The sequence below is a fragment of the Leiobunum rupestre genome, chromosome 4 (genome assembly GCF_980474605.1).
Source record: "Leiobunum rupestre chromosome 4, qqLeiRupe1.1.hap1, whole genome shotgun sequence".
In the NCBI taxonomy this organism is placed as follows: Eukaryota; Metazoa; Arthropoda; class Arachnida; order Opiliones; family Sclerosomatidae; genus Leiobunum; species Leiobunum rupestre.
Genome location: NC_143387.1, coordinates 37,677,222 through 37,700,413, shown reverse-complemented (window position 1 = coordinate 37,700,413; position 23,192 = coordinate 37,677,222). Strand labels below are relative to the sequence as shown.

Sequence of the window (23,192 nt, the reverse complement as noted above, 5' to 3'; positions counted from 1 at the left end):
TTTTCAGAAAGAAGATTATTTTGTTTATTACTATGCCATATGTTTGTAGTAAATTGAATAAGTCAAGTTTGGGAAGAATCTCGTATCTCATTTGATACGATATAATCACAATCAGCCCCTGAAAATCTTATTTAACAACGTGTGGCTTAATTGTTGCACCAGATGTCAGACTTCCGTTTTTCCCTACCCATCTTTATCATATTTTATATATGCTTTATTAGTTTTGTAATAGAAAATTTTTTAATACCTTTTTATGAATAACATTTACTACATTATTCCTCCTTCAGTTTTTTTCATTCAAAAACTGCTTGAAAAAAATATAAAAAGAAAGCACTGACCATTTTTTTAGAAGCAGGTTAGACATACCCTAATCAAGCCTTCGGTAGATATTAGACTAAAACACACAGAAGCTTATTGTACTATTTAGGGAATATCACGTATCTATGATTATTTAGTGTTCATAATGGACTTTTCCTCATAGTAAATTTCATAAAATTAAATTGAGAAATTCAAATTTTAAAAAAATTTAATACTGTTTGAAAAATTTCTAAATTCAATTCAATTTGAAATGGAAATTAAATAACGTAGCATAAACAGGTTTGCAACCAATAAATTGAAACTGACTAAAATAGGAACTATATATTTTCATAACTTATTTCAAAATAAACTTCAAAGTTGCTGGGAAAATTTTAAATGGAATGTTTGGTACTCTAAAATATCTATAAATGCGAAGGTAATTTTTGATTTAAAGTGGCAGTATGCGCATTCACAAGAAAACAATGAATAAAAATCTGAATTTGTACAAACCAATATATTGAAATTTAAACACTGAAGGTAATTGCTATACAGGGTCATTTTCAATAAGCTTTGTATGAAGAATCATAAAGCTCTTATTAAACAGTATGAATCTGGCAACACGAAAGTTCATCTGGGTCTAGGATAATGTTTAACGAAATATATTTCCCTGAAACTGGAGGGATATGAGCATCAAAACGTTTTGTTCTCTTCTTCCTGTTTTCTATTAAGCTTTTTGGTCTTTGTGCATTTAACAAAATCTATTGAAAATAAACAAGGGCTTCATTTTCCCAAGGTGTGGGTTTTCCACCATTTATTGAAACACAATTGTGTTTTAGAAACAATAACCACAGATATTTGGGTCAAATGGAGAAAGTAACCAGCTTGGAATTATCTAGTAAAAATTTTGTCCTTCAATAATTTTGTTAAATATTGGGAGGACCTGTTGTCTAGCACCTTTAAGTCACTTGCTGTTTTTTGTGTAGCTCTTGTCGAATTTTGCTCCCAAAATGATTTGGCAGGTATAAAGAGAGTATAGTAGAAAATGAAACCATCGCTCAAATTGATTTTTAACTTAATCGTAGGCTGGAAACCTCTTGTTGCTTACTGCTCTTTTAATGGCAACATCAGAAGAAGTCGAAGATATTATTCATTCAAAAGGCAAGAAAGCCGAGGAAGAAGGTGATGAATTAAAACCAAAACATGCTTTAGGAAGTGGCTATGATCCGGGATATTTTGGAACTGGTGGCTTGGCTAGGCCTGGTTTTGGCGCTTATCCAGGTATTGGGCATGGAACATATCCATATCCAGGTGTTTCAACACCAATTGGAAGTGGAGCAATTGGTCCAGGTCCGGCAGTTGGACCACCAGGCTATCCTCAAATATCTCCAGTTTCTCCTTCATATGTAACACCTTATAATAAAGGAGCGTGCAATGTTCTTTATGGAGAGGATTTACTTCATTGCTATGCAAGATCTGATTTGTACTTGAGAAAATTGTAAGTATTATAATCCTTTTTATTTTGTAGAAGGGTAGAAATTGCATTGAATGAAAAAAATTATTTATATTATAAGTTTCCATTAAAAATATATCTAAGCATGTTATTTTTTGTAGTTTAGAACTCCAACAATATTCTCCTTATTTACCAGAAATGGTGGGCCAAGCACCAACTTGTAAATTGTTAGATTCACATGGAGGCTATGTCTTGTAAGATTTAATAAACAAAATGAGTCTTCTAGAAATACATTTTCAAAATATATCTTGCAGGAATTTTTCTGGAATTCAACAACAATGTTTAGGACCAACTCAAGTGACAAGAGTTCCGTACCATATGTACAACATAAAAGGAGAAATGAGATTTATTGTACAAGAATCTCAAAATATGCAACAATGTTACTCAGAGTCAATTTGCAGGTCAGTTAGGTAATAAAACATAATTATATTGTGAATTGTTTTGTTAATTGATAAATTAAATAAAATTGACTTTCAGAAGACCACCAGTATTCTGTAGTATGCTTGGATATGCACCAATAGTACCATGCAAACCTAAAACGTGTTACCACACACTATTGGCCTGGGATCCCATAGCACCTCAATTGGGGCCTTTCTTTGATACTTTTGAATATGTTTGTTGTTGTCACTGTCAAACTACAGTGCCAATTAAAAGATCTCCTTTTATAACCAGATTTGGAAAGAAATAATTGACAAATAACTTTATTAATTAAGTACAATTTCTAACTAAATTATTAACTATCTAAATCTATTGGTTCATTTCTACAAATAACAGAAATTCTTCTTTCCCGAGGTATGTGTTGTTCTTTAAAGAAAGAATTTGTGTCTTCCAGTATTTCATGTGTAAATTCATACCTTGCCAAATCCCTGAAATATTTAGTTTGAAAATTTAAATGCTTGTTTGTGTAGGTTAATAGTGAAATAAAATTACTTCATAATGTACAATGATTTTTTCTTAAGCAACACATCCACAACCAGTGACTTGTTTTTTTCATGAATCAATCTCATGACACAAGTAGACATTAAACTAAGCCCAGCAATTGTATTTCCACAAAACTACAGAAAAAGGTTTCATTCCCTGTGTGATATTTGTTAGAACTTGCTGAAAATATTGAAATTTTACCCTGGTGCTGTCAATATGTGGTTTTATGAAGCCATTCTTAGCAAGATCAAGAACATGGAGATGTTCCAGTTGATTTAGATTTGGTGGGAAGGCTAAAGCTCTTATACGATTTATTATTTGCTCATTGCTTTTATTCCATTTGCTTTTTTCAGTTTCTCTATATCCATGAATAGCCTGTTACCAAAATTGGAAGTTGGTTAATATTGTAATTTTTCTTTTCTCTTTAAGAATCATAAATAAAAGTATGTTACATCATCCCAATGGTCGTACTGGTATCTTGTTTGTTTGATATATGGTTCAATTTCTTCTAACAGAGATTTTTCTTCATTATCAGTTATAAAGTCTTCATATACTTTCATGACTTTTGCTATTTGTCCTAGCACTTTAGTGTCAACTGAGCACAGATTTAATGGGCTTTCTTTATAGTCCCTTCGCTGGGCTAAAGTTTCTGGCACACCGTAGATTTTCTTTACATGAGGTATGTTGTTTCGAAATTGTTTCAAAAAAATAGATGTCCAGTTAGTTAACATTGTCTGTTATAATGGAATAATAATGAATGTCACTCATAATACAAAAAAAAATGTAAAAAAACTATTTCAAACATGGACCAAAATTATTATTTTAGTACAGTTATTTTATTGTTCAATACCTATATGCATTAATAGAAAAGTAATTTAAATAAAATTGAAAAGGTAGTAATTTTGAAAAATTAGAGAAATTAAAAGGTAAGGCAGCTCTGTTGTACAGCATGCAAGACGTTAATCTGCAAGAGTGGAGCCAAAATACTCAGGGAGAATGAATATGTCGAGGCTATCGACGGACACGTTGTGGCCCTAACGCCGTCACGCTAAGGGGGGGGGGGAAGGAGGCGGTCTTATTTTTTGCGTCCTCACAGCAGCTTTAATCGCGTCGAAAAACGTAATTTTTAAGAACCAATGAGATTGCATTATTATTTGATTTTATTAAAGTGGAGGAGCATACCGGGGGCTCCAACGAGTGGAATTGGAGAAACGCTAAAAATGATCTCGACATATTCATTCTCCCTGAGTATAAATAAATACATTCTTGGTGGAGCAAAGAATATAAAGCTTTTAATATATTCTTGGGGTGGAGTACCCGACGAAACAGAAAATTAAGCTATGGTCGTAACTACAGCGTAAGACATTAGAAACTGCTTTTAAACTTTAAAAACATTACGGAAAAAATCATAGAAATCTCATAGGTAACTAGAATGCTGCCGTGTAACTGGCAAATGGACCAAACGCGGTGGCAGACGATAGCCAGATTTCAGCCAATCAGAGCTCAAAGAGTGGTTCTGCCAAGAATTTAATGTCACCAGAGATAATGACGTCAACTATCTCCCGCTATAGTAGCGGATCCAAGGAGGATTATTAACCACTCTACGGCCTCTCATTGGCTGAAGGTTCAAGGCGAACTGGCGTCAAGCTCGGCCGTAGGCGGCAGCATTCTAGTTACTTATGAGATTTCTATGGAAAAAATTATCTAACCCAGTAAAACTTTGTTAACTATTAATAATAGTTATCTAAAAATACGAAGAAAAACATAAATTAGAAAGAAAACTAAAACAGATGGCGCTACCGGTGTCTTATATTTTTCGACCGCGTTTTATGAATTTTCCTTTAATTTACTAACATTTTACATAGGAAATGTTTGCGCTTTCTTCCGCTGTTTTTCTCTTGACGCCGTAAATAACGCTCGAAAATTGGTCACGACTCGCTGGGCGACCGAGTAAAATGTCGGGAGAGGAGCGCGAAGTGAACGCGTTTTTTCAGCCCGAATTCTCTTGTGGACGAGAGTTGCCTCTAAACAAAGATAATTTAAACTCATACCCTAGATTTGAAATCACTCTCTCGCGCGTTGCCGATAGCGTTTACCCACTTCCCTCTGGAACTCAGAAAAAAATCGCTCCATGGTTTGCGCCTTACCGCAACCGATGGAGCCCTATTTTTCTGAGGTCACGTGCCGGAAAAGGGTAAACGCTTCGAAACAAAACCGTCAATGGGAAAGCTCTCAGTATTCTAGTCTAGGGTACGAGTTTAAATTATCTTTGCTCTAAATAACGATGGTGGCGTTGGGGTAGCGGCGACACTAGCCTAACAACAACGCCTACCTTCTAGACCCCGACGCCGCCGAAATACGCGCCGCCGACGCCGATTTTTTTTCAACGCCACCGCCGATTTAAAATTATAGTCGGCGCGCCGCCGCCGCCGCCGCTTCTTTTTCAGCGCGACTCCGATTAGTTCTGTATAAAATGCTGGCACGCTGTTTTGGCGGTTTTCAGCAGTAGCGAAGCTTGGAATTATTTTGGACAATAATTTGCAACGTTATTATAATGATGTTAACATATGTAACATATATCATAAGTATGCCACTAGCTCTATTTCTTTACTAACGGTTTGTTTCACAGATATTGCGTCATCCGTATCCTACGTAATATTTGACGTCATCGAATCTCAAATGCCGATTATGCCGTCGCACAATTAGCTCTACGTTTGATAAACCGATGGCCATTATTTTAGTAAACAAACAGGTTTGAGCAACCAAGGCGTAAGAGCTACAATGAACTACAATATACTGTCAAGTGCTGTTAATGCAATTAATATGCAAATTAAAGGGATCACTCACTCACAACAGGGGAATGCATAGGGGTCACAAAAAAACTGGTTTTAAGCACACTGCAAGTCTGGATTTTATGTTACCCCTATGCCTTCCCCTGTTGTGAGTGATGGATCCCTTTAATGAAGTTTTCGGAAATTCAGGTTCTAAAATAAATTTGCATTGTCAAATCTTGGATTAATAATCCAAGGTCAAATAAAAGAAGAAGGTTTACTGGAAAAATATTTAAAATTCAGGTTGAGCTTTTCTGGGGCCTCTACAAGGTTGGGGCATGGATATGTATTAATACCTCTTGCAACCATTTTAACCACTTACTGCATTTTTCAGGCGTTTTTATGGGTTTAGGGAACGGAATAAAAGTTACTTCTTTCATATAAGGTTTTGCCTCATGTCTGGTATTACTCTTGTAGCCAGGATACACGCAAATCTTTTTCCTTGGAGCCGCCATCAATTAATTTTAATTCATACTACAGGATTATTTAAACCGAAAATAAAACATGCAAGCTAACTTTCTGAAAAGTGAAAACTTCGAAAAGAATGTTGTGTTGTATACCGATTCTTCCGAACGCTAACGGAAAGAGGTTTGAATTTTCGGTCATGCGCAGAAAATCTAAATTATCGTATTTCCGGCTCACTTGGGAAGAGAGGGGTAAAAATGGGGGAGCTGCATCGGTTATCTCTCCGCAAATGGTGAGCTAGCGCGAATGCCTTGTGACTACTACGAGTTTGGAATCCATAATACGCAGTATTAATACATATCCACGGTTGGGGTCTTTGCAGATTCTTTTGAGCCTAGGCCTAACTAGGCTTGGTATGAGTTTTAATAACGCTGGTGGAATATCCATCCCACTTCCACATCGACTTGTTCCATTTTCGGAAAGCCTTCTCTGAACCGTATTGGTCATTGGGCTGACTAAAATTCCGATACCAAATATTCCTACTCAATTTAGAGGTTTTTCATTGGCTTAAAGAAATATGTTAGTAGCCAATAGTGTGACTCCCAAAATTACTAGGATGAATAAAAAGGTTAAAATCTAACGTAGTCCACCTTTTTACTGGTTCGTGGTGAAACAAACCGTTAGTGAATAAAGGTACAGTGGCATACTTATGAGTAATTATGTTACATATGCTGTTAATTATTATTCTAAACTAGCGTAAATAAAATAAGCCTATACTTGGAATAAATTAAACCAGGAGCAGGACCACAGGTAGGTTGATTTCTACTTTCTAGTATAAAAATATTTTTTATAAAGAAACGCCGGCTCACGCCGCCGCCGCCGATGTATTTTAAGCCAACGCCGCCGCCGACAACAAAATCGGTGCACACCGTTCGCGCTGCCGCCGCCGAATAAAATTGACCGGCTCGCCGCCGCTGACAAAAATTTAGCGGCGTCGGGGTCTACTACCTTCATTGCAGTCCAGGTGTAAATGGTCTTAGTATACATCATTGAATTGGGAATAGTACCGCTAGAATGACAATTTCAATCTGCCTTCCGCGAACATTTTTTTTTAAAGATAACTCTATCATTTATTGTCCAATAAAATTGAATTAATAATACTCATGTACTTTGAAAGTGGGATATAGAGCCACCCATAAAATGATAGAGTTGACGGCTGAGTGCGCCGACACAAAATTACAGAATTTTTTTAATAATAATAATAATAATAATCAGATAGGCTAATACCCAAGGCACCACCTTAGGCCTAAGTCATCAAGCGACTTTTGAAGCTTTTAATTCAGGTGGCCGGTTACAATGCGTAGGAGTGTGGTGGCAAGCCACGCGAGCCAATAGTATGGCACGCCAAACAGGACAAAATTCGACTTTGCTCTCTCTCAGTCTCAGAATGCGAAAACATCGAAAAACAGCCCTCACTCGGACATCGTTCACCCTCTCTCTGTCTTAGATTGCGATCACATCGTATACCCTCTCTCTGACGTCGTTATACACCCTCGCACTGACGTCGTCTAGCGGTCTCTCTCTCTCTGACTTCGTGTTTCACCCTCGCTCTGACTTCGTTATACCATGAAGGAATAGTAGGGAGGGGAATTCCGAGGCGACGTTAAATCCAACACCGTAGTGACAACTGGCCGCTGCCGAGAGGGGGGACATTGAAGAAAAGGGGGATGGTCGTGGTAGACTTTTTTACACTCGATCGGTAAATCGCGTCCTCTATTAATAAGAATATACATTTAAAACCGTTGGAAATCACGTCGTAAGTTTGAATCTTTTATTATAATGGATCACACTTATTGTAAAATAAAAGTTAAGAAAATAACTAAGGCCCAACAGAAAAAGAAAGATAAAGGTACCTTCCCATTTCAGATTTTTGTAATTATAAAACCACTTGTTAAGGTGCTATAACAATTTACATATTTCTAGAAATAAATTATTTATACTTGGTAAACTTTTCACGTTTTCTTGTATTTAATATTTATACATAAGCATTGTCTTAATTTTGTCAGAATCAGAATAAACACCGTCCGATAGATGGCTACACTGAGTTCAGTTTTCCGTGTCACGTGTTAAAAGTCTACCACGAGATCCCTCTTTACTTTAACGGGCCCCATTGAAGACCAAAATTTTGCTTTATTAACATGAATAAAGGTAGAAAAAATTAAGCTCTATGGGTTTGGAATGAAGACTTTAATGGTTAAATTAAATGGGATAATATTTACGAGCATTTTAATTTACCCGATCACGATTATATATGAAAATATGTCAACTTTGATGCTGTAGTTCGATTACTGACTGTCTCTTTTATAGCGGGGTATATAAATACAACAATCTGATGTCTCTTTTATAGCGCGCTGGGAGATGTTAGCTCCGTCCAAATGGTCCTATCTCCACCTCCGACTTCGGTCCGGCGTGGGCTGGTAACTGGGCTTCGGCCCAGGCTAACGGAGAGGGTCCGGGCAACCTGGCCGCCTCGGCGGATTGGGTAGCCTGCTGTGGGGCTGCGGGCCTCCATATGAGGGCACGGCGGTTTCCCGGCGTTTTGGGCTTCCACCAGTATCCGGTGCCAGCTGTGCCGGGTTACTTGGACTGCTGTGTGCTCGCCGTTCCACTTTAGGAACTCTTTCCAATGGGTTTAGCTCTCTACCTTCCTAGGTAGGGTGTCGGCCGGAGTTGCCAGAGCATCCGCTCTTACTCCCACTGCTGTGTGCGAAGTGGCGCGCTGGTCGGCCCATTGCTGCACCTTCTGCTACCCATCCTGGTTTTGTCACCTGTCCGGGCTTGTGGACGCTCGCGTAGGGCATTATGATGATAGACCTCCGGTGGTGTGTTTTGAATCTTACCGGTACACCGGGCTATAAATCAATCTAACGCATGTCTCTTTTATAATTACAATAAAATTTTTATAGGCTTTGCCTGGTTAGGTGCCATTTATTTTCGAATGTAATATGGAGGAATAAAGAGAGATTAAAGAACCTATAAATTTAAACGAGGGGGGGGGTAAAGAAAGAGGGAAGAGTCCTGGACTCGTCGAAAAAAATAGATCGGCGGAGGGGTCCGGGTCCAGTGGACTCTCTTAAAAATATACACTATTTACAAGTCTGCTGCCTAACCAGTTTAGACCATTAATTCCCCCTCCTTACTATTCCTTCATGGTTGTATACCCTCTCTCTGACTTCGTGTTGGACCCTCGCACTGAAGTCGTCTAGCTGTCTCTCTCTGACTTCGTGTTTAACCCATAGATATAAGAAATGTATATAAAGGTCTATATTAATTTCGGGGCGTCTAAGCCTAACATAAATTACGGAATTGACACCTAGCAGACACCGAGGAAGGCACGTGACCAAGAGCGCGAGCTCTCTTAGCATTTTCGTACTAAGTGCTTGACCTTTCCGCAGGACGTAGTCTTTAGACACCATCTGTTGGTGACTTTTAGTATAATTTTTAAGCAGGAGACAATGGCTCTCGCGACGATGGCACGAGCTTTCTTACCGATAGATAGCGCCTTATAAGGATGGCCTGCAGAAATTACGCGTTTCTGCTAGCTGTCACCTCCGTATTCACTCCGTTTGAAATATTTTATCTAGACCTTTATATACGTTTCCTATATCTATGGCTTAACCCTCGCACTTTTGTCGTCTAGCGGACCTCTTGTGTAATTTGTAGGAAGAGATTTACTCCGCACCCCCCTTGCTTGTAGCGAGACGAGGGTCTTAGTACTATCAAAAGTAGCATAAGACCCAAAAGTGTGTCAGCTGTACCTTCGCGCCTATTAAATTTTCTAGTGAGACCCTCCCCCCCGGTGAAATAATTATAGTCGACCTTGAACCACCGACGTTCGGGTTTTGGATTAGTCACTAAGGAAATCGGGACTGTCTTACCCTGTTAAGGCAGCCGAGTGGTAAAATCTGCGCGTATGGGTAGTGGCTCCTCTTTTTCCACGCTTTTCTGTGGTCGAGAAAATCTATTAGCTCGGTTTCCCGGAGTCTTTATACTCAGTGAGGGCAGCAGTAGGTAACATGGTCCAAGCTGGGAGGAGGAATGCAGCAGCTTTTCGGCACTCCCGGCCTTTCGGCCGTTCTGCGAGGCGAAGCGGTCTCTCGGTCTCTTCAAATTTTAAGGGACGACCGTATTTGTTTCTGTTCGTCATGAGGGGGGAGCAAATCTGCCAGTGGGTACAATGGGTTTACAGGGGGGTTTGTGACGAGGAAAAAGGCGAGTTTTTTGTTATTTTTGCGGGGAAAAAAGGGTACCCCGGTAATTCTGGAATGAGGAAAAGGGGGAGGGGTGCCTTACCTGGGGAGGGGGGTTGAAAGAGAGATAAAGGCGAGTTTTTTGTAATGTTTGCGGGGATAAAGGGAACCCCGGTAATTCTGGCATGGGGAAAAGGGGGAGGGGTGCCTTACTGGGGGGTTTGGAAGAGAGAGAATTTAGGTGAGTTTTTGAGTTGTTTTTGCGAGGGAAAAAGGGTACCCCGGTATTTCAGGCATAGGAAAAAGGGGGGATGGGGTGCCTCATTAGAGGGTTTGGGTCGAGAGAGAAAGACGAGTTTTATGTTATTTTTGCGGGGGGAAGGGTACCCCGGTAATTCTGACATGGGGAAAAGGGGCAGGGGAGCCTTACTGGGGTGGAGTGCCTCGAAACGCATAACTACTACCGCCACACCATCGGTCTATGCTCTCCCGCCAATCCCAACATGGAACCGTGATCGCAGTCCGTCACCTCACCCTCAGTCTCGCCATCAGGGAAACGGCTTCCGACGGTATTAGTGGAGGGTGCACCACCGTCTGAACCCACTTCTCAGTCCAGTCAGCACGCTTATATCAATCCCTGCCACCACTTCCAACACCGCCATTACGGTTATCATCGACTCCGGAAGCACTAAAAATATCATAAACCCCTCAGTAGTTAGCTCTTTGGGTCTCACTATCCGACCTGCCGGGTCACTCCAGCTACGTGTCGCCAATGGTTCTCTCATTTCTCCGCTGGGGACGTGTATTTTGGATATTGTCCTTGGAACTTCCACGCACCGCCCTACTCATCCAGAACTTCGGCTACGACTTTTTGCTGGGGTTGGAATTTTGCGATTATAACGACGTCGAATTGAGTTTCCGCAATCGTTCCATTACCATCGGGAAAGATGAATTTCCGCTTCCGGACACTATTTTCAACCACTCCAGTCTCGTCCGTAATACACATGATGTCACCATCCCCGGCAGTCCGAATTTTCCATGGAAGTATCGGTTACCGCCGCCTCTGGGTCTATGATGGTTGAACCCTTGCCATCCACGTTAGGCCGTTATGGCCTGTTTATCTGTAAAACTCTCACCGCTTTTCGTAACGGCCAAGCTTTAATCCGAGTAGCTAACGTGCATCATCGGCTCATCCTTCTCAACCGGCACACCAACATCACTCGTGCCCACGACGTATTGGAATTGCACCTATTGGATGACCCCGAAACAAGCACCAACTCCTGTAGTCTTCCGTCTCACCTGGACATAGGTGAGGGGTTCACAGATGTCCATCGCCAAAAATTGGTTACTCTTCTTCAGAAACACTCTCCCGTTTTTTCCAAATTTGAGGGTGATCTCGGGCGTACATCATTAATCCGCCATCAAATACAAACAGGGGATGCTGCCTCGGTTCGTTCCCACCCATATAGAATATCACTCTGGGAGCGGGAAATTCTGCAGACCGAGGTTGACAAACTTCTTTCAAATGGCACTATCCGCGAGTCCTACAGTCCCTGGGAATCTCCAGTTGTGCTCATAAAGAAACGTGATGGGTCTTGGCGCTTCTGCGTCGATTGGAGGAAACTGAATCTCGTTTCAAAAAAGGATGTTCATCCACTTCCACGGATCGACGACACTCTTGATCGTTTGGCAGGAGCTTCGTTGTTCACGACTCTGGATTTAGCCTCTGGTTACTTTCAAGGTCGAAATCAACGAAGCGGGCAGGGAAAAAACGGCCTTTGTTACACCTGACGGCCATTTTGAATTCAACGTCCTCGGAATGGGCCTCTGTAATGCCTCGGCCTCCTTCCAGCGGCTCATGTACAAAACTCTTGGTCCTCTAATGTGGAAAATTACCATAGCCTACTTGGATGACATTGTAATATTCTCCCGCGACTTCCCATCACATATGACCCATCTCGACCAAGTCCTCACTTGCCTTCGCCGGGCCAACCTTAAAATTAAGCCCAGCAAGTGCTCATTTGCGAAGCCTCGCATTATCTACCTTGGTCACGTCGTGGACGGACATGGCATTTCCCCGGATCCACGTAATTTAGAAGCTGTCGCTAAGTTCCCAACGCCAAAAAACATGAAGCAGGTTCAGCGGTTCCTGGGCCTTTCGGGGTATTACCGCCGCTTCATAAAAGGCTTCGCACAGATTTCACAACCACTTACGCCATTCACTTGGGGTCAAACCGAAAACAATGCCTTTCAACAACTCCGGGATTGTCTCGCCTCCGCTCCTATCGTACAACATCCTCAGTGGCGTGAACCGTTTGAGATCCACACCGATGCCTCGGCATACGGTATAGTAGCGGCTATACTGAAACAACGGATAGGAAAGGGTCATTGCCTATGCCAGTAGGCTTCTAAACGCGGCTGAACGTAACTACAGCCCCACGGAAAGGGAATGCCTTGCGATTGTCTTCGGGGTGAAGAAATTTCGCCCCTACGTCTACGAACGATCGCTTTCAGTAGTCACGGACCACCACGGTCTTTGTTGGCTTACTTCAGTCAAGAGCCCAAACGGTTGCTTGGCCCGTTGGTCACTTACGTTACAGGAATTCAATCCGGTCATACGCTACAAAAACGGCAAGAAACACCTCGACGCTGACGCCCTTTCCCGTTCACCATCTTCATCAAGCCTGGATCTCACCCAATTCGACATCCCGGCCCTGCAGCGCAAAGACAACTACACGGTTGCAATCATTGAGTTTTTGGACACCCGACCCATTTCGGCACCCAAATCCGTCATACGGGCTGCACGCTGCTTCGAGCTTCACGGTGGACTACTCTATCGAAAAATCCGCACGGAGAATGACATCAAACTAGTTCTGTTCGCGCCAAAAGAAATTCGTACAGCCATCCTTTTCGCACTTCACGACGACATGACATCCGGCCACCTCGGCCTGCAACGAACTTGGGAACAAGTCCGGCTCCGCTTCTTTTGGCCTAAAATGTTGACGTACGTCACACACTACGTTCAGTCCTGCGAATCGTGTCAGAAACAGAAAGTGTATCCGTTCAAACCAGCAGGGTTGTTACAACCTATCCCACCCACCACCAAGCCGTTTGCCCGTGTCGGACTTGACAAACTTGGACCGTTCCCTCAATCCCTCGATGGAAACGTCCACGTATTGGTTTTCACGGATTATTGCACTCGCACCGTCATCACCAAAGCCGTTCCAAGAGGCAGAAGAAACAGCCCAGTTTCGCACCAAAGACATCATTTGGCATTATGGCGCTCCTCGCGAGCTAATCACCGACAGAGGAACCGAAAACGTGAACAAACTCGTGGCAGAAATCAACATAGAAATCTCATAGGCAGTGCCCCCGCCAGCAGTAGGCACAAGTAGGCACGTGCCTATGTTAAAAAATTTTAGGCCTATTTTAGGGGCCTCTAAAAGTTTAAAAAAATTGCCTCTGGTGCCTCCAAATGTGATTTTTAAATTTTATTTATTTTTAAAAATTGGTCATCTAGCCCCCTAAAAAAAGAACTCCCATTCAATTCCAATTTCCAAGAGTCCTAAATGGCCCTAACAAAACGTTCCCTTTTGAACCACCTATACTCGAAATCAATATTACTTGAGTACACAAACAAAGGCAGCGAACTCTGTGGTTTCTGCTTTTGGTAGTGTACTCTGTTAACATTGATATAGAGTATATGACAAAAGACTGGCCCGGGACGGGGAAGTCCGTCGTGCAAGGAAAGCAGCAAAAAAAAACCACCTGTTCGCCTCAGTGATAACTTAGCTCCAACCAACACAATAAACATAAGCTTAGTTTCTAGGAATTCTACAAAAGGGGGCATAAAGTGAGAAACTGGATTTCTTTAATACGACTTAAACCGTTGCAACGCTTAAACGAAGGGAAATCCCAGCGGATCTGAAGTCGAAGCGTAAAGCATCGTACCAGTCACTACTTTGAATAGAGAGCGTCCTGGGGATTAAGGTTTTTTTCTTTTTTACTCCTTGTCCCTTTTGCGAAATCACGTGATATCAGTGACCACTGATCGTAGATAAGAAAGGACTTTTCCCAGATAACGCGCGTTTCTTTATTTCGTTTTCTGCTCCTGAACAAACAGGTAGTTATGGTCATAATTTCGATTCTCTCCCAGTCAAATTTTTTCTAAAGCTACGTTCACACTTACCCCTAAATTCGCTTCGTTTAGATAACTGGTTTTTAAAACCAACGTGAGAAATCGCTTCGTGTTGGTTCGGGAAGCAATTCTTCCAAGTGGGTTCGCTTAGAATCGCTTTCAAAACGACAAGGCGGGGAAGTTAACAATAGGTACTTTTGTTTTTTTTGTGTTTTGTTTTGTTTTTTTGGTTTGTTATTTGTCAAGGATTACAGTAATGCAAAAAGTTTTAACCGCAAGTTATTATTTAAAAAGATATGATCAATGTAAAATTGCTACTTGCTAACAATTTTTACAACGGAAAATACGACATATTTCGAGATTTCTGTACGTGTTGGATAAAGTAGGACTGATGACGAAAAATAAAAAGGCTCAATTGCAAAACAGTACTAACTTTTAAGGGTTGGGAATTTTTCCTGTATTTCAACGCATTTTAGCCTTTTTTAACCATACTATGTCATATTATATGTCTTCTGTGTGATGTTGACTTATACAACGTCGAATTTATTCTAAGTATTGGCGCCTGACGGCGCCGCGCACTCGCTTTGCTCGAGCGCTGGGGGCGCGCGGCGCCTCCCCAACCCCATACTAAAAAAAGCTATGGGCCATCTATAACGCAACCTAGAGGACAGTACCAAGCCTGACACATCAAGTATCGTCAACCCGATATTAATCCAACTAACCTAATAATATTAATAACCTAACAACCTATTATCCGCGCCAAAACCCCTAAAATGCATTGAAATACGGCGAAAATACCGAAAATAAAAAAGTAAGTTAGTATGTTTTGCATTTCCACATTTTATTTTTCGTCATCAGCCCCACGTTATCCACAACGCATTAAAATCTAGGAATTTAAAGAATCGTCCTAGGGAAAATTCACTGCAAAAGGCCAATGTTTAAAAATTCATATCTTTGTTAATATTCATTTCCGCCAAAAAAAAATAAAATAATCCCCGTCTTACCCTCTATCCAAAAAAATATATAAAAAAGTCAGGTGGGGGGCAGCTATTCTACACGTAACCCAAAATTGCTTTCAAGTAACAATTTTAAATTTATCATATCTTTCTAAATAATAAATTGCGGTTAAAACTTTTCGCATTACTGTAATCCTTGACCATTAATAAACAAAACCAAAAAAAGCCGTATTAAAGTAGAAAACACATTTTCGGTTTGCACACGTTTTAAAAATTTAGTAATATCTTGTCGTTAAATCTAATTCGTCCTCAGTCCTACCTCATCCAACACTGACAAAAATCTCGAAATGTGTCATATTTTCCGAGGTAAAAATTGATGGCAAGTAACAATTTTAAATTTATCATATCTTTCTAAATAATAAATTGCGGTTAAAACTTTTAGCATTATTGTAATCCTTAACAAATAATACATCTAAAAAAATAAACAAAACCCAAAAAAAACAAAAGTACCTATTGTTAAAAATAGCCCGGGGGGGTCAAATTGCTCGTATTTTCAAAAATAATGGGGATAAAATTCTAAATAATGTCTAAAAATATTACTGTATGTATAATAAACATGATTAACTAATTGTTTTGGGATACATTTTAGTATTTTCAAAATTCTAGTCATAATTTGAAATGGCGTTAAGCCTTGGCTATAAGCGAACCGGGGTGAAGCGATTTCGCACGTGTGAACTAAGAATCATCGTAGGCGATCAAAACTGGCAAACAAACCGACCTAAACTGGGTTTTAGGCTCTAGTGTGAACGTGGCTTAAGTCTCTTTCGAGACTAACTTTGCCAATACAGCCTTTTTAAAGGCTATTTAGCTGTTTTAAGGTAATTTTTAAACAGCCTTTTTCAAGGCTAATTAGTTATTCTAGCTAAATTATTCAAAAAGCCCCTTTCAAGGCTAATTAGCTATTCTAGCTAAATGATTCAAAATGCCTTTTTCAAGGCTAATTAGCTATTCTAGCTAAATTATTCAAAAAGCCTTTTTCAAGGCTAATTAGCTATTCTAGAAAATAAATTCAAACCGCTTTTTTCAGGGCTTTGATATAGCTGGTATTATTAAAAAGTCTGTTTGGAGACTACATAGCTTTAACTAAGCTTTATTTTCTTAAACCTTTTTAAGGTTATTTCGCTATTAGTATACAGGGTCTTTTTTTTTGCTCGGAAAAGTGTTTTTTTTCAAAAACTATTTATAGTACCGATTTCAAATTTGGAAGGTCAATTCTCTATACCGGGGGACATCAGTTTGAGAAATTTGAGCGTTTTCGGTAATGTTTTTCACCAATTTTGAAAAATTATTTTTCGACCACTAGGTGCGAGATAAAAAATTTCTATTATAAAGTTGTAGGCCGTCATCGAAAACCCTTAAAAATTGTTCACTCGACGAAAAACAATTTATTTATCAGTGAAAATTCGAGCTTGAAAAATTTACAAGTTGGTGAAGCCAAATTACGATTGTTTGAAACGATAATTGAAACCGAATTACCTAATCCAGTTGAAACTTTGGTTAAAAAAACGACCGGATTTAAAAAACACGAGGCTATAGGTCAATCCTAAACATGCATTGGGTATTTAAAGGACAACTTTGGGAGATTATTATCAGTGTTTGATAATATTTCGAACAATGCCTCGTTATTCAGTAGCTGAGCGTACCGAGATAGTTGCCATTTACTATGGAGAAGCAGCGCAAAACCTTAGAAGAGTGACTGAAATCTTCGCAGAAAGACATCCAAATGGAGCACCATCTGTAAATACAGTAAGACGAGCAATTCACGATTTCAATCAATTTGGTAACTTGCAACCTAGGTTTCGCGGATTGGGTCAACCGGATTTAGACTTCGAGAACAATGTACTCGCGTACTTTGTGGCATATCCTCGTCACAGTTGCGCTAACGCCGCTGCTGATTTGGGTTGTTCTGCAAATCGTGTGTGGAAAATTCTTCGTAAGAATCGCTATCACCCATACAGAGCTACGCTCCACCAAGGACTAATTGACGGAGACCATCAAAGACGTTATGAATTTAGCAACTGGTTACTAAATGCTGTCCAAGAAGATAGACAATTTTTGCGCCATGTTTTGTTCTCCGACGAAGCGTCATTTTCTAGAGATGGGCCCTTTAATCATCAAAACAGCCATCTTTGGTCTGACATCAACCCACATTGGGGTTTTGAATATCATCACCAGGTTCAATTTGAACGGGTCAATGTTTGGGTTGGACTTGTTGGAAACCGTTTGATTGGTCCCTTTGTCCTGCCGACGAACCTCAACGGCCAAAGGTATTTACATTTTCTACAGAACGAACTGAGTGACGCAATCGACGACCTTCCATTGGCTGAAAGACGTCAGTTGTGGTTTCAGCAAGATGGCGCCCCTCCGCATTTTTCCCGGCAAGTAACTGAGCACCTCAACAACGAGTTTCCTGAAAGGTGGATAGGGAGAAATGGTCCAGTGCATTGGCCAGCAAGGTCACCTGACCTAATACCGCTGGATTATTTTCTCTGGGGATTCGTTAAAGCAAAGGTATACGCCACGCCCATTGAAACTAGGGAGGAACTCATTAGACGAATAATCAGTGCTTGCCGAGACGTCACACCAGAAATGGTAGAGAAAGCGTTTGAGAACTTAATTGTCCGCGCACAAACCTGTGTTGCAGCCAATGGTGATATTATTGAAAATGTTTTGTAAAAATTTATGTGAATAAAATATCTGCATTTAAAAACCAAACGTGTACATTTTTTCAAGTGTGAAAACTCTACTACGTTTGTATTAGACTTGTTCCCTTTTCAATTATCGTTTCAAACAATCGTAATTTGGCTTCACCAACTTGTAAATTTTTCAAGCTCGAATTTTCACTGATAAATAAGTTGTTTTTCGTCGAGTGAACAATTTTTAAGGGTTTTCGATGACGGCCTACAACTTTATAATAGAAATTTTTTATCTCGCACCTAGTGGTCGAAAAATAATTTTTCAAAATTGGTGAAAAACATTACCGAAAACGCTCAAATTTCTCAAACTGATGTCCCCCGGTATAGAGAATTGACCTTCCAAATTTGAAATCGGTACTATAAATAGTTTTTGAAAAAAAACACTTTTCCGAGCAAAAAAAAAGACCCTGTATAATAGTAGCATTTTCAAATATGAGTACCAGAAAATTTTTATCTGGGTCCCAAAAATGAGAAAAATGGAAAAGGGAAGATAGTTTCATTAGTAATCAGAAGGTACGTGCAATGGCACGTTTTTTGAAATCGTCGGCGCAAAGCCATAACTATAGTTCTGAGAAAAACCTAGTCAAAGAATTGGGAAAGGGTTTAGAATCCTTGGAGACTGATAACAGTCACTGTTTTAGTAATACTGCTGAAGCTCTTCCAAACGTCAGTACTGATATGGAAATGGAACTGACTCATGAAGGAGAAATTGCAGAAGTAATTGCAAACCCCAACTCTAACCATGCACAAAATACATCAAACAACGTGTCCAATTCAAAATAAATGGGCTTACACGCGTTGAATAACTTGGATATTAGTCTAGATAAAGATTGCCTTCCAGTTCAGCCTAAACTAAATCCTTTTCCTAAAAGATTAATTGTCGGTAAAAATCGAGGTTTCAATTCTTCTTGGTATGACAAATATCAAATGATTGAATATTCAGTTGCAAAGGATGCAGTGTATTGTTTTTGTTGCCGTCATTTTTTAGGCAGTAGAAACACTGCATTTCTAAAGGGATTTTCGGATTGGAAAAACATGGGGACACAATTCGAAGAACACTTCACTTCCAACAAATCTTCTCACCAACTAGCCTACAAAATGTACTTAGACTACATGGAATCCAAATCCCGTGGATCAATAGTTTGCCAGGTTAACGACCACCATAGACTAGACGTTATTAGAAACAGAGAGGTCGTATCTACACACGTGGAAGTGATTATTTTATGTGCCCAACAAGATTTAGCACTTCAGGGGAACACGTACACATCCGCCGACAATATTGGGAATAGGAGAAACTTTATTGCAATATTAGATATTTTAAAAAAATGTCATGATTTAAAAGCAAGTTTAGTGAGAAAAATTATTGTTCAAGAGGTCAACTACTATAGGGTAGTTTGGGCGCTTGCCCAACGTGTTTAGCTCCGGGGGTCCGAATTAAAACGTAATAATTAGATTACTTTGAAATTTAAAATTGTCAAAATTATTTTAAGCACTAAACAAGAGGCTGTTTTACACATCAATATTAATTTAATAAGTTAAAACACAACAATAAAACAGTTCAGCTTTAAATAGCGCGAAACTAGACAATGGCCACTGTAGTCTTCCCCCTTAACAATGGGGGAGACAAGCCTAAATAAGTAGTTGATGAATTTGGGTAAAGAGGTAATCGTAGGGTGGAATTCTTCGATTAAAAGTAAAGTTGGTAATATTTATTTGTAAATAATATACTTAATAATAAAACTTTTATTAATTTAATAATAATAAAACTTTTATTAATTTAATAATAATAACATTTTTATTAATTTAATAATGATAAAATTTTTATTAATTTAATAATAATAACATTTTTATTAATTTAATAATGATAACATTTTTATTAATTTAATAATAATAAATTTTTTATTGATTTAATAATAATAAAATTTTTAAATAATTATATACAATTTGGCTAGTTAAAGAACAACAAAAATTACAAAGGAGTTTTTTATGGGGGCCTCTTAATCACGCAGTGCCTACTCGCGAAAAAATCCTGGCGGGGCTACTAGAATGCTGCCGCCTACGGCCGAGCTTGACGCCAGTTCGCCTTGAACCTTCAGCCAATGAGAGGCCGTAGAGTGGTTAATAATCCTCCTTGGATCCGCTACTATAGCGGGAGATAGGTGACGTCATTCTCTCTGGTGACATTAAATTCTTGGCAGAACCACTCTTTGAGCTCTGATTGACTGAGATCTGTCTATCGTCTGCCACGGCGTTTGGCCCATTTGCCAGTTACACGGCAGCATTCTAGTTACCTATGAGATTTCTATGGAAATCAACGCGCTGTTTACCATCGAACATCGGCGGACTACAGCATACCATCCAAGAACTAACGGTCAGACGGAAAGGTTCAATAAAACTCTCGCCAACATGATGGGACAATACGTCTCGAGCAATCATCGCGATTGGGACCGTTTCCTGCCTTTCCTAGTGTTTGCGTACAACACCTCTATCCACGCCGTAACAAAGTATACGCCATTCTTCCTCCTACATGGGTATGACGCTGACCTACGCCTTGATGCCACCTTGCAAATGCCGGCCACCACCATCAAAAGTCAGTGGGGATTCGAAAATATACTTTACGCCCAGCGTGCACGAGAGTTAGCCGCCTCACGTCATGGAATCGCTCAACAGAAAGACAAGGAGCGGTTCGACCAAACTCGTCGCCTCCTCACCTTTCAAACGGGAGACCTCGTATTTCTCAAAACTCCCCGCCGCGTTCCGGGGCTCTCGGAAAAACTTTTAAATATGTACGCTGGACCCTATCAAATTATCCGCCAAACCGCGACCAACAACTACGAAATTCGTAACTCAGAAGGCTCCCGCACAGACGTTGTATCAGTCGAACACTTAAAACCATATTTCGCACGCAACGCATCTTCCGATCGGATCATCGACCTAGTCACTCAATATCTCACCGCCGAAGCAGCTCCCCGCGGGAATTTGGAGTTCGACGCCGCTGCTCTTACCAGTTGGTTAGTATCCCCATCGATCCCACATCCCAGCCCCGACAGTGGACTCTACGCGTGCATCTGGTTCGCCCGCTATCTGCAGGGCTCAACCGACATCACCACCCATACCGACGCTCACAACGCTCGTCGTCGCCTACTAAAGGAAATCACGACAGGAGCGATTCTTCACCATTAACTTTATTTTCAGATACTCTGTGTATACGCCGGGACGGCTCTTTTTCTACGCGGACGGACCACATCAGGCATAGGACAGACATAATTAAGTCTCGCATCTTTATATTTATTAGACTTAGTCTATAAGATGGAAAAATAAGAGTTGGTAATATTATCTAGCTGGTTGAACTATTTCCTGACTGTCCAGGGCCCCAGGTATCGGCTCTCGGAGCCTATTCTGTAAATATCGAAAACTAGATTTTGAACTTCGAGATCTCGAAGAATGGTATTCGGTAAAGATTTCGAATAAGCATAAATCAATACAAATTTTCGAAGTCGATCTCGACATGGTATAGGGTATCGAGATCGAATTCCCATTCGATTTTTTCCAGAATCGCCCCCCAGGACTAAAGTGGAAGTAGTCAGTTTGCAAGCCTTGTACTAAACCTGCGGACGTTAATGATGTCCATTCTCGTTTTATCTCTTCCCGAGACCTATACTTTTTCACTTGTGGTTGTAGTGAATAGTAGTAAGTGTCGCCAATACGTCCCCGGGTAGCATTCTTTCGAAAGACTACCTCACGAGTCCATCCTATTTCCAATGGTTTCAGGAATTGTTATGTAGTTTCGACCGGGTCCTCGGTTTCGGCATTATTATCAGCTGGCTCTAGTAGGCTGGTTTCCTCTAGCTCCGGGTCTTCGCCCTCTGACTCTTCTGGCTCAGAGTTTTCTTCTTCGTCTTCTGAGTCGTCAGTGTTCTCTCAAGACTACGGATTCACTGGACGTAGAATTAGGATTTTCTTGTTCAATAAAATATTTTAATTGTTCTATATGCCATCTACCAACGTTTTTAATAGTTCTGAGTTCTTCCAACTCGTAGGTTACCGGGCTAACTTTTTGTAGGATTTTATACGGACCTTGCCATTTGGGTAGGAGCTTAGCCATGACACCTGCAGCTGCGTTAGATAGTTTATGAGTACGTTTCCATACTAATTGGCCCACTTCCATTTTGGAACCCAAAAATTTTAGATCATAATAGTGTTTCTGCTTCTCCTGGGCTAGTCTGGCAAACTGTTGGACTGCCTCCAAGGATTGATGTAATTCCTGAAGCGGTCCTCTCTCATATGCTTCTATCGTCGACTCTTCAATTTCATCTGCTACTAGGTGCTTTTCTTCCTCCCATGGCATTTGAGGTTCTCGTCCATATGTCAAATAGAATGGAGAAGTTTAAATAGTTTTATGATGTACACTATTAATAGCAAATTGATGCAACTGCAGTCCTATATCCCATTTGTTATGGGCATTTCCCACATACATACTTAGTAATTCGCCCAGAACTCTGTTTACTCGTTTACTCAAATTTGTTTGAGGATGGCACGGTGTGGTAAAACGTGGCTTTATCTTCATCAGTCGACACATTTCTTGCCATACTGCTGAAGTGAGTTGTGAACCATTATCGGATAGGACTAGTTCGGGACCTCCTTGTTACTTTTCAGGTTACTCATGCTCGTGTTCATCATTGTAGTACCACCTTGCGTTCCTATAGAGGGTCGTCCTCCGAAACCAATGGTTGAACCAAACGACAATCGATTAGATGGCAAAGGTTTGATGCCCGGCAGTTGCGACTGTTGTCCAATGGGACTACTTAAGTGAACAGACCTCTGTTGTAGATTACTCCCTGCCGGTCCTAACGCGTTAAATAGAGATCTTCCATGTGGAGTATTAGAAGTGGTCCTTGGTGTCGTAGAAATCGGTGGTGACATGCCACCTACAGAGGGTGGTAGTTGCGGAGCTGGTGGTGGAGGTAGTTGCGGAGCTGGGGAATTAAGTTGATTTAGCCCATCTTGGATTACCTTCATTAGATCAGCCATTGTATAAATAGGCTGTTGATTGCCTTTTGCTGCGGCATTAGTTCCAGTATTATTGGTGGCTGGATTAGGAGGTGCATTTGATCCTTGGGATGTTGGG

At 40.4% G+C, this 23,192-nt stretch overlaps 2 protein-coding genes across 5 annotated transcripts; one reads left to right on the top strand and one right to left on the bottom strand.

Moving 5' to 3' along the window:
* The first annotated feature begins 651 nt into the window (after nucleotides 1-651).
* On the top strand, nucleotides 652-2,567 carry LOC149947650 (uncharacterized). Of its 4 annotated transcripts, none has more exons than XM_090171483.1 (6): nucleotides 652-733; nucleotides 1,134-1,316; nucleotides 1,380-1,792; nucleotides 1,909-2,001; nucleotides 2,062-2,217; nucleotides 2,285-2,567. In XM_090171483.1, exons 2-6 carry the CDS (start codon nucleotides 1,305-1,307, stop codon nucleotides 2,493-2,495), a joined length of 885 nt encoding a protein of 294 aa, XP_090027609.1. In that variant the 5' UTR covers nucleotides 652-733; nucleotides 1,134-1,304; the 3' UTR covers nucleotides 2,496-2,567. The 4 variants fall into 4 exon arrangements, with proteins under 4 accessions (XP_090027609.1, XP_090027611.1, XP_090027610.1 ...); XM_090171485.1 differs by lacking the exon at nucleotides 652-733 and adding an exon at nucleotides 738-834 and having other exon boundaries at nucleotides 1,091-1,316; nucleotides 2,062-2,208; XM_090171484.1 differs by lacking the exon at nucleotides 652-733 and adding an exon at nucleotides 738-834 and having other exon boundaries at nucleotides 1,091-1,316; nucleotides 2,288-2,567.
* On the bottom strand, nucleotides 2,209-14,422 carry LOC149947649 (RNA demethylase ALKBH7, mitochondrial). The gene is made up of 5 exons (XM_090171487.1): nucleotides 14,404-14,422; nucleotides 3,181-3,462; nucleotides 2,930-3,103; nucleotides 2,738-2,862; nucleotides 2,209-2,673 (listed from the first exon to the last, which is right to left on the bottom strand). The coding sequence occupies exons 2-5, from the start codon at nucleotides 3,457-3,459 to the stop codon at nucleotides 2,541-2,543; spliced, it is 711 nt and encodes a 236-aa protein (XP_090027613.1). The 5' UTR covers nucleotides 3,460-3,462; nucleotides 14,404-14,422; the 3' UTR covers nucleotides 2,209-2,540.
* Between the last annotated feature and the right edge of the window lie 8,770 nt (nucleotides 14,423-23,192).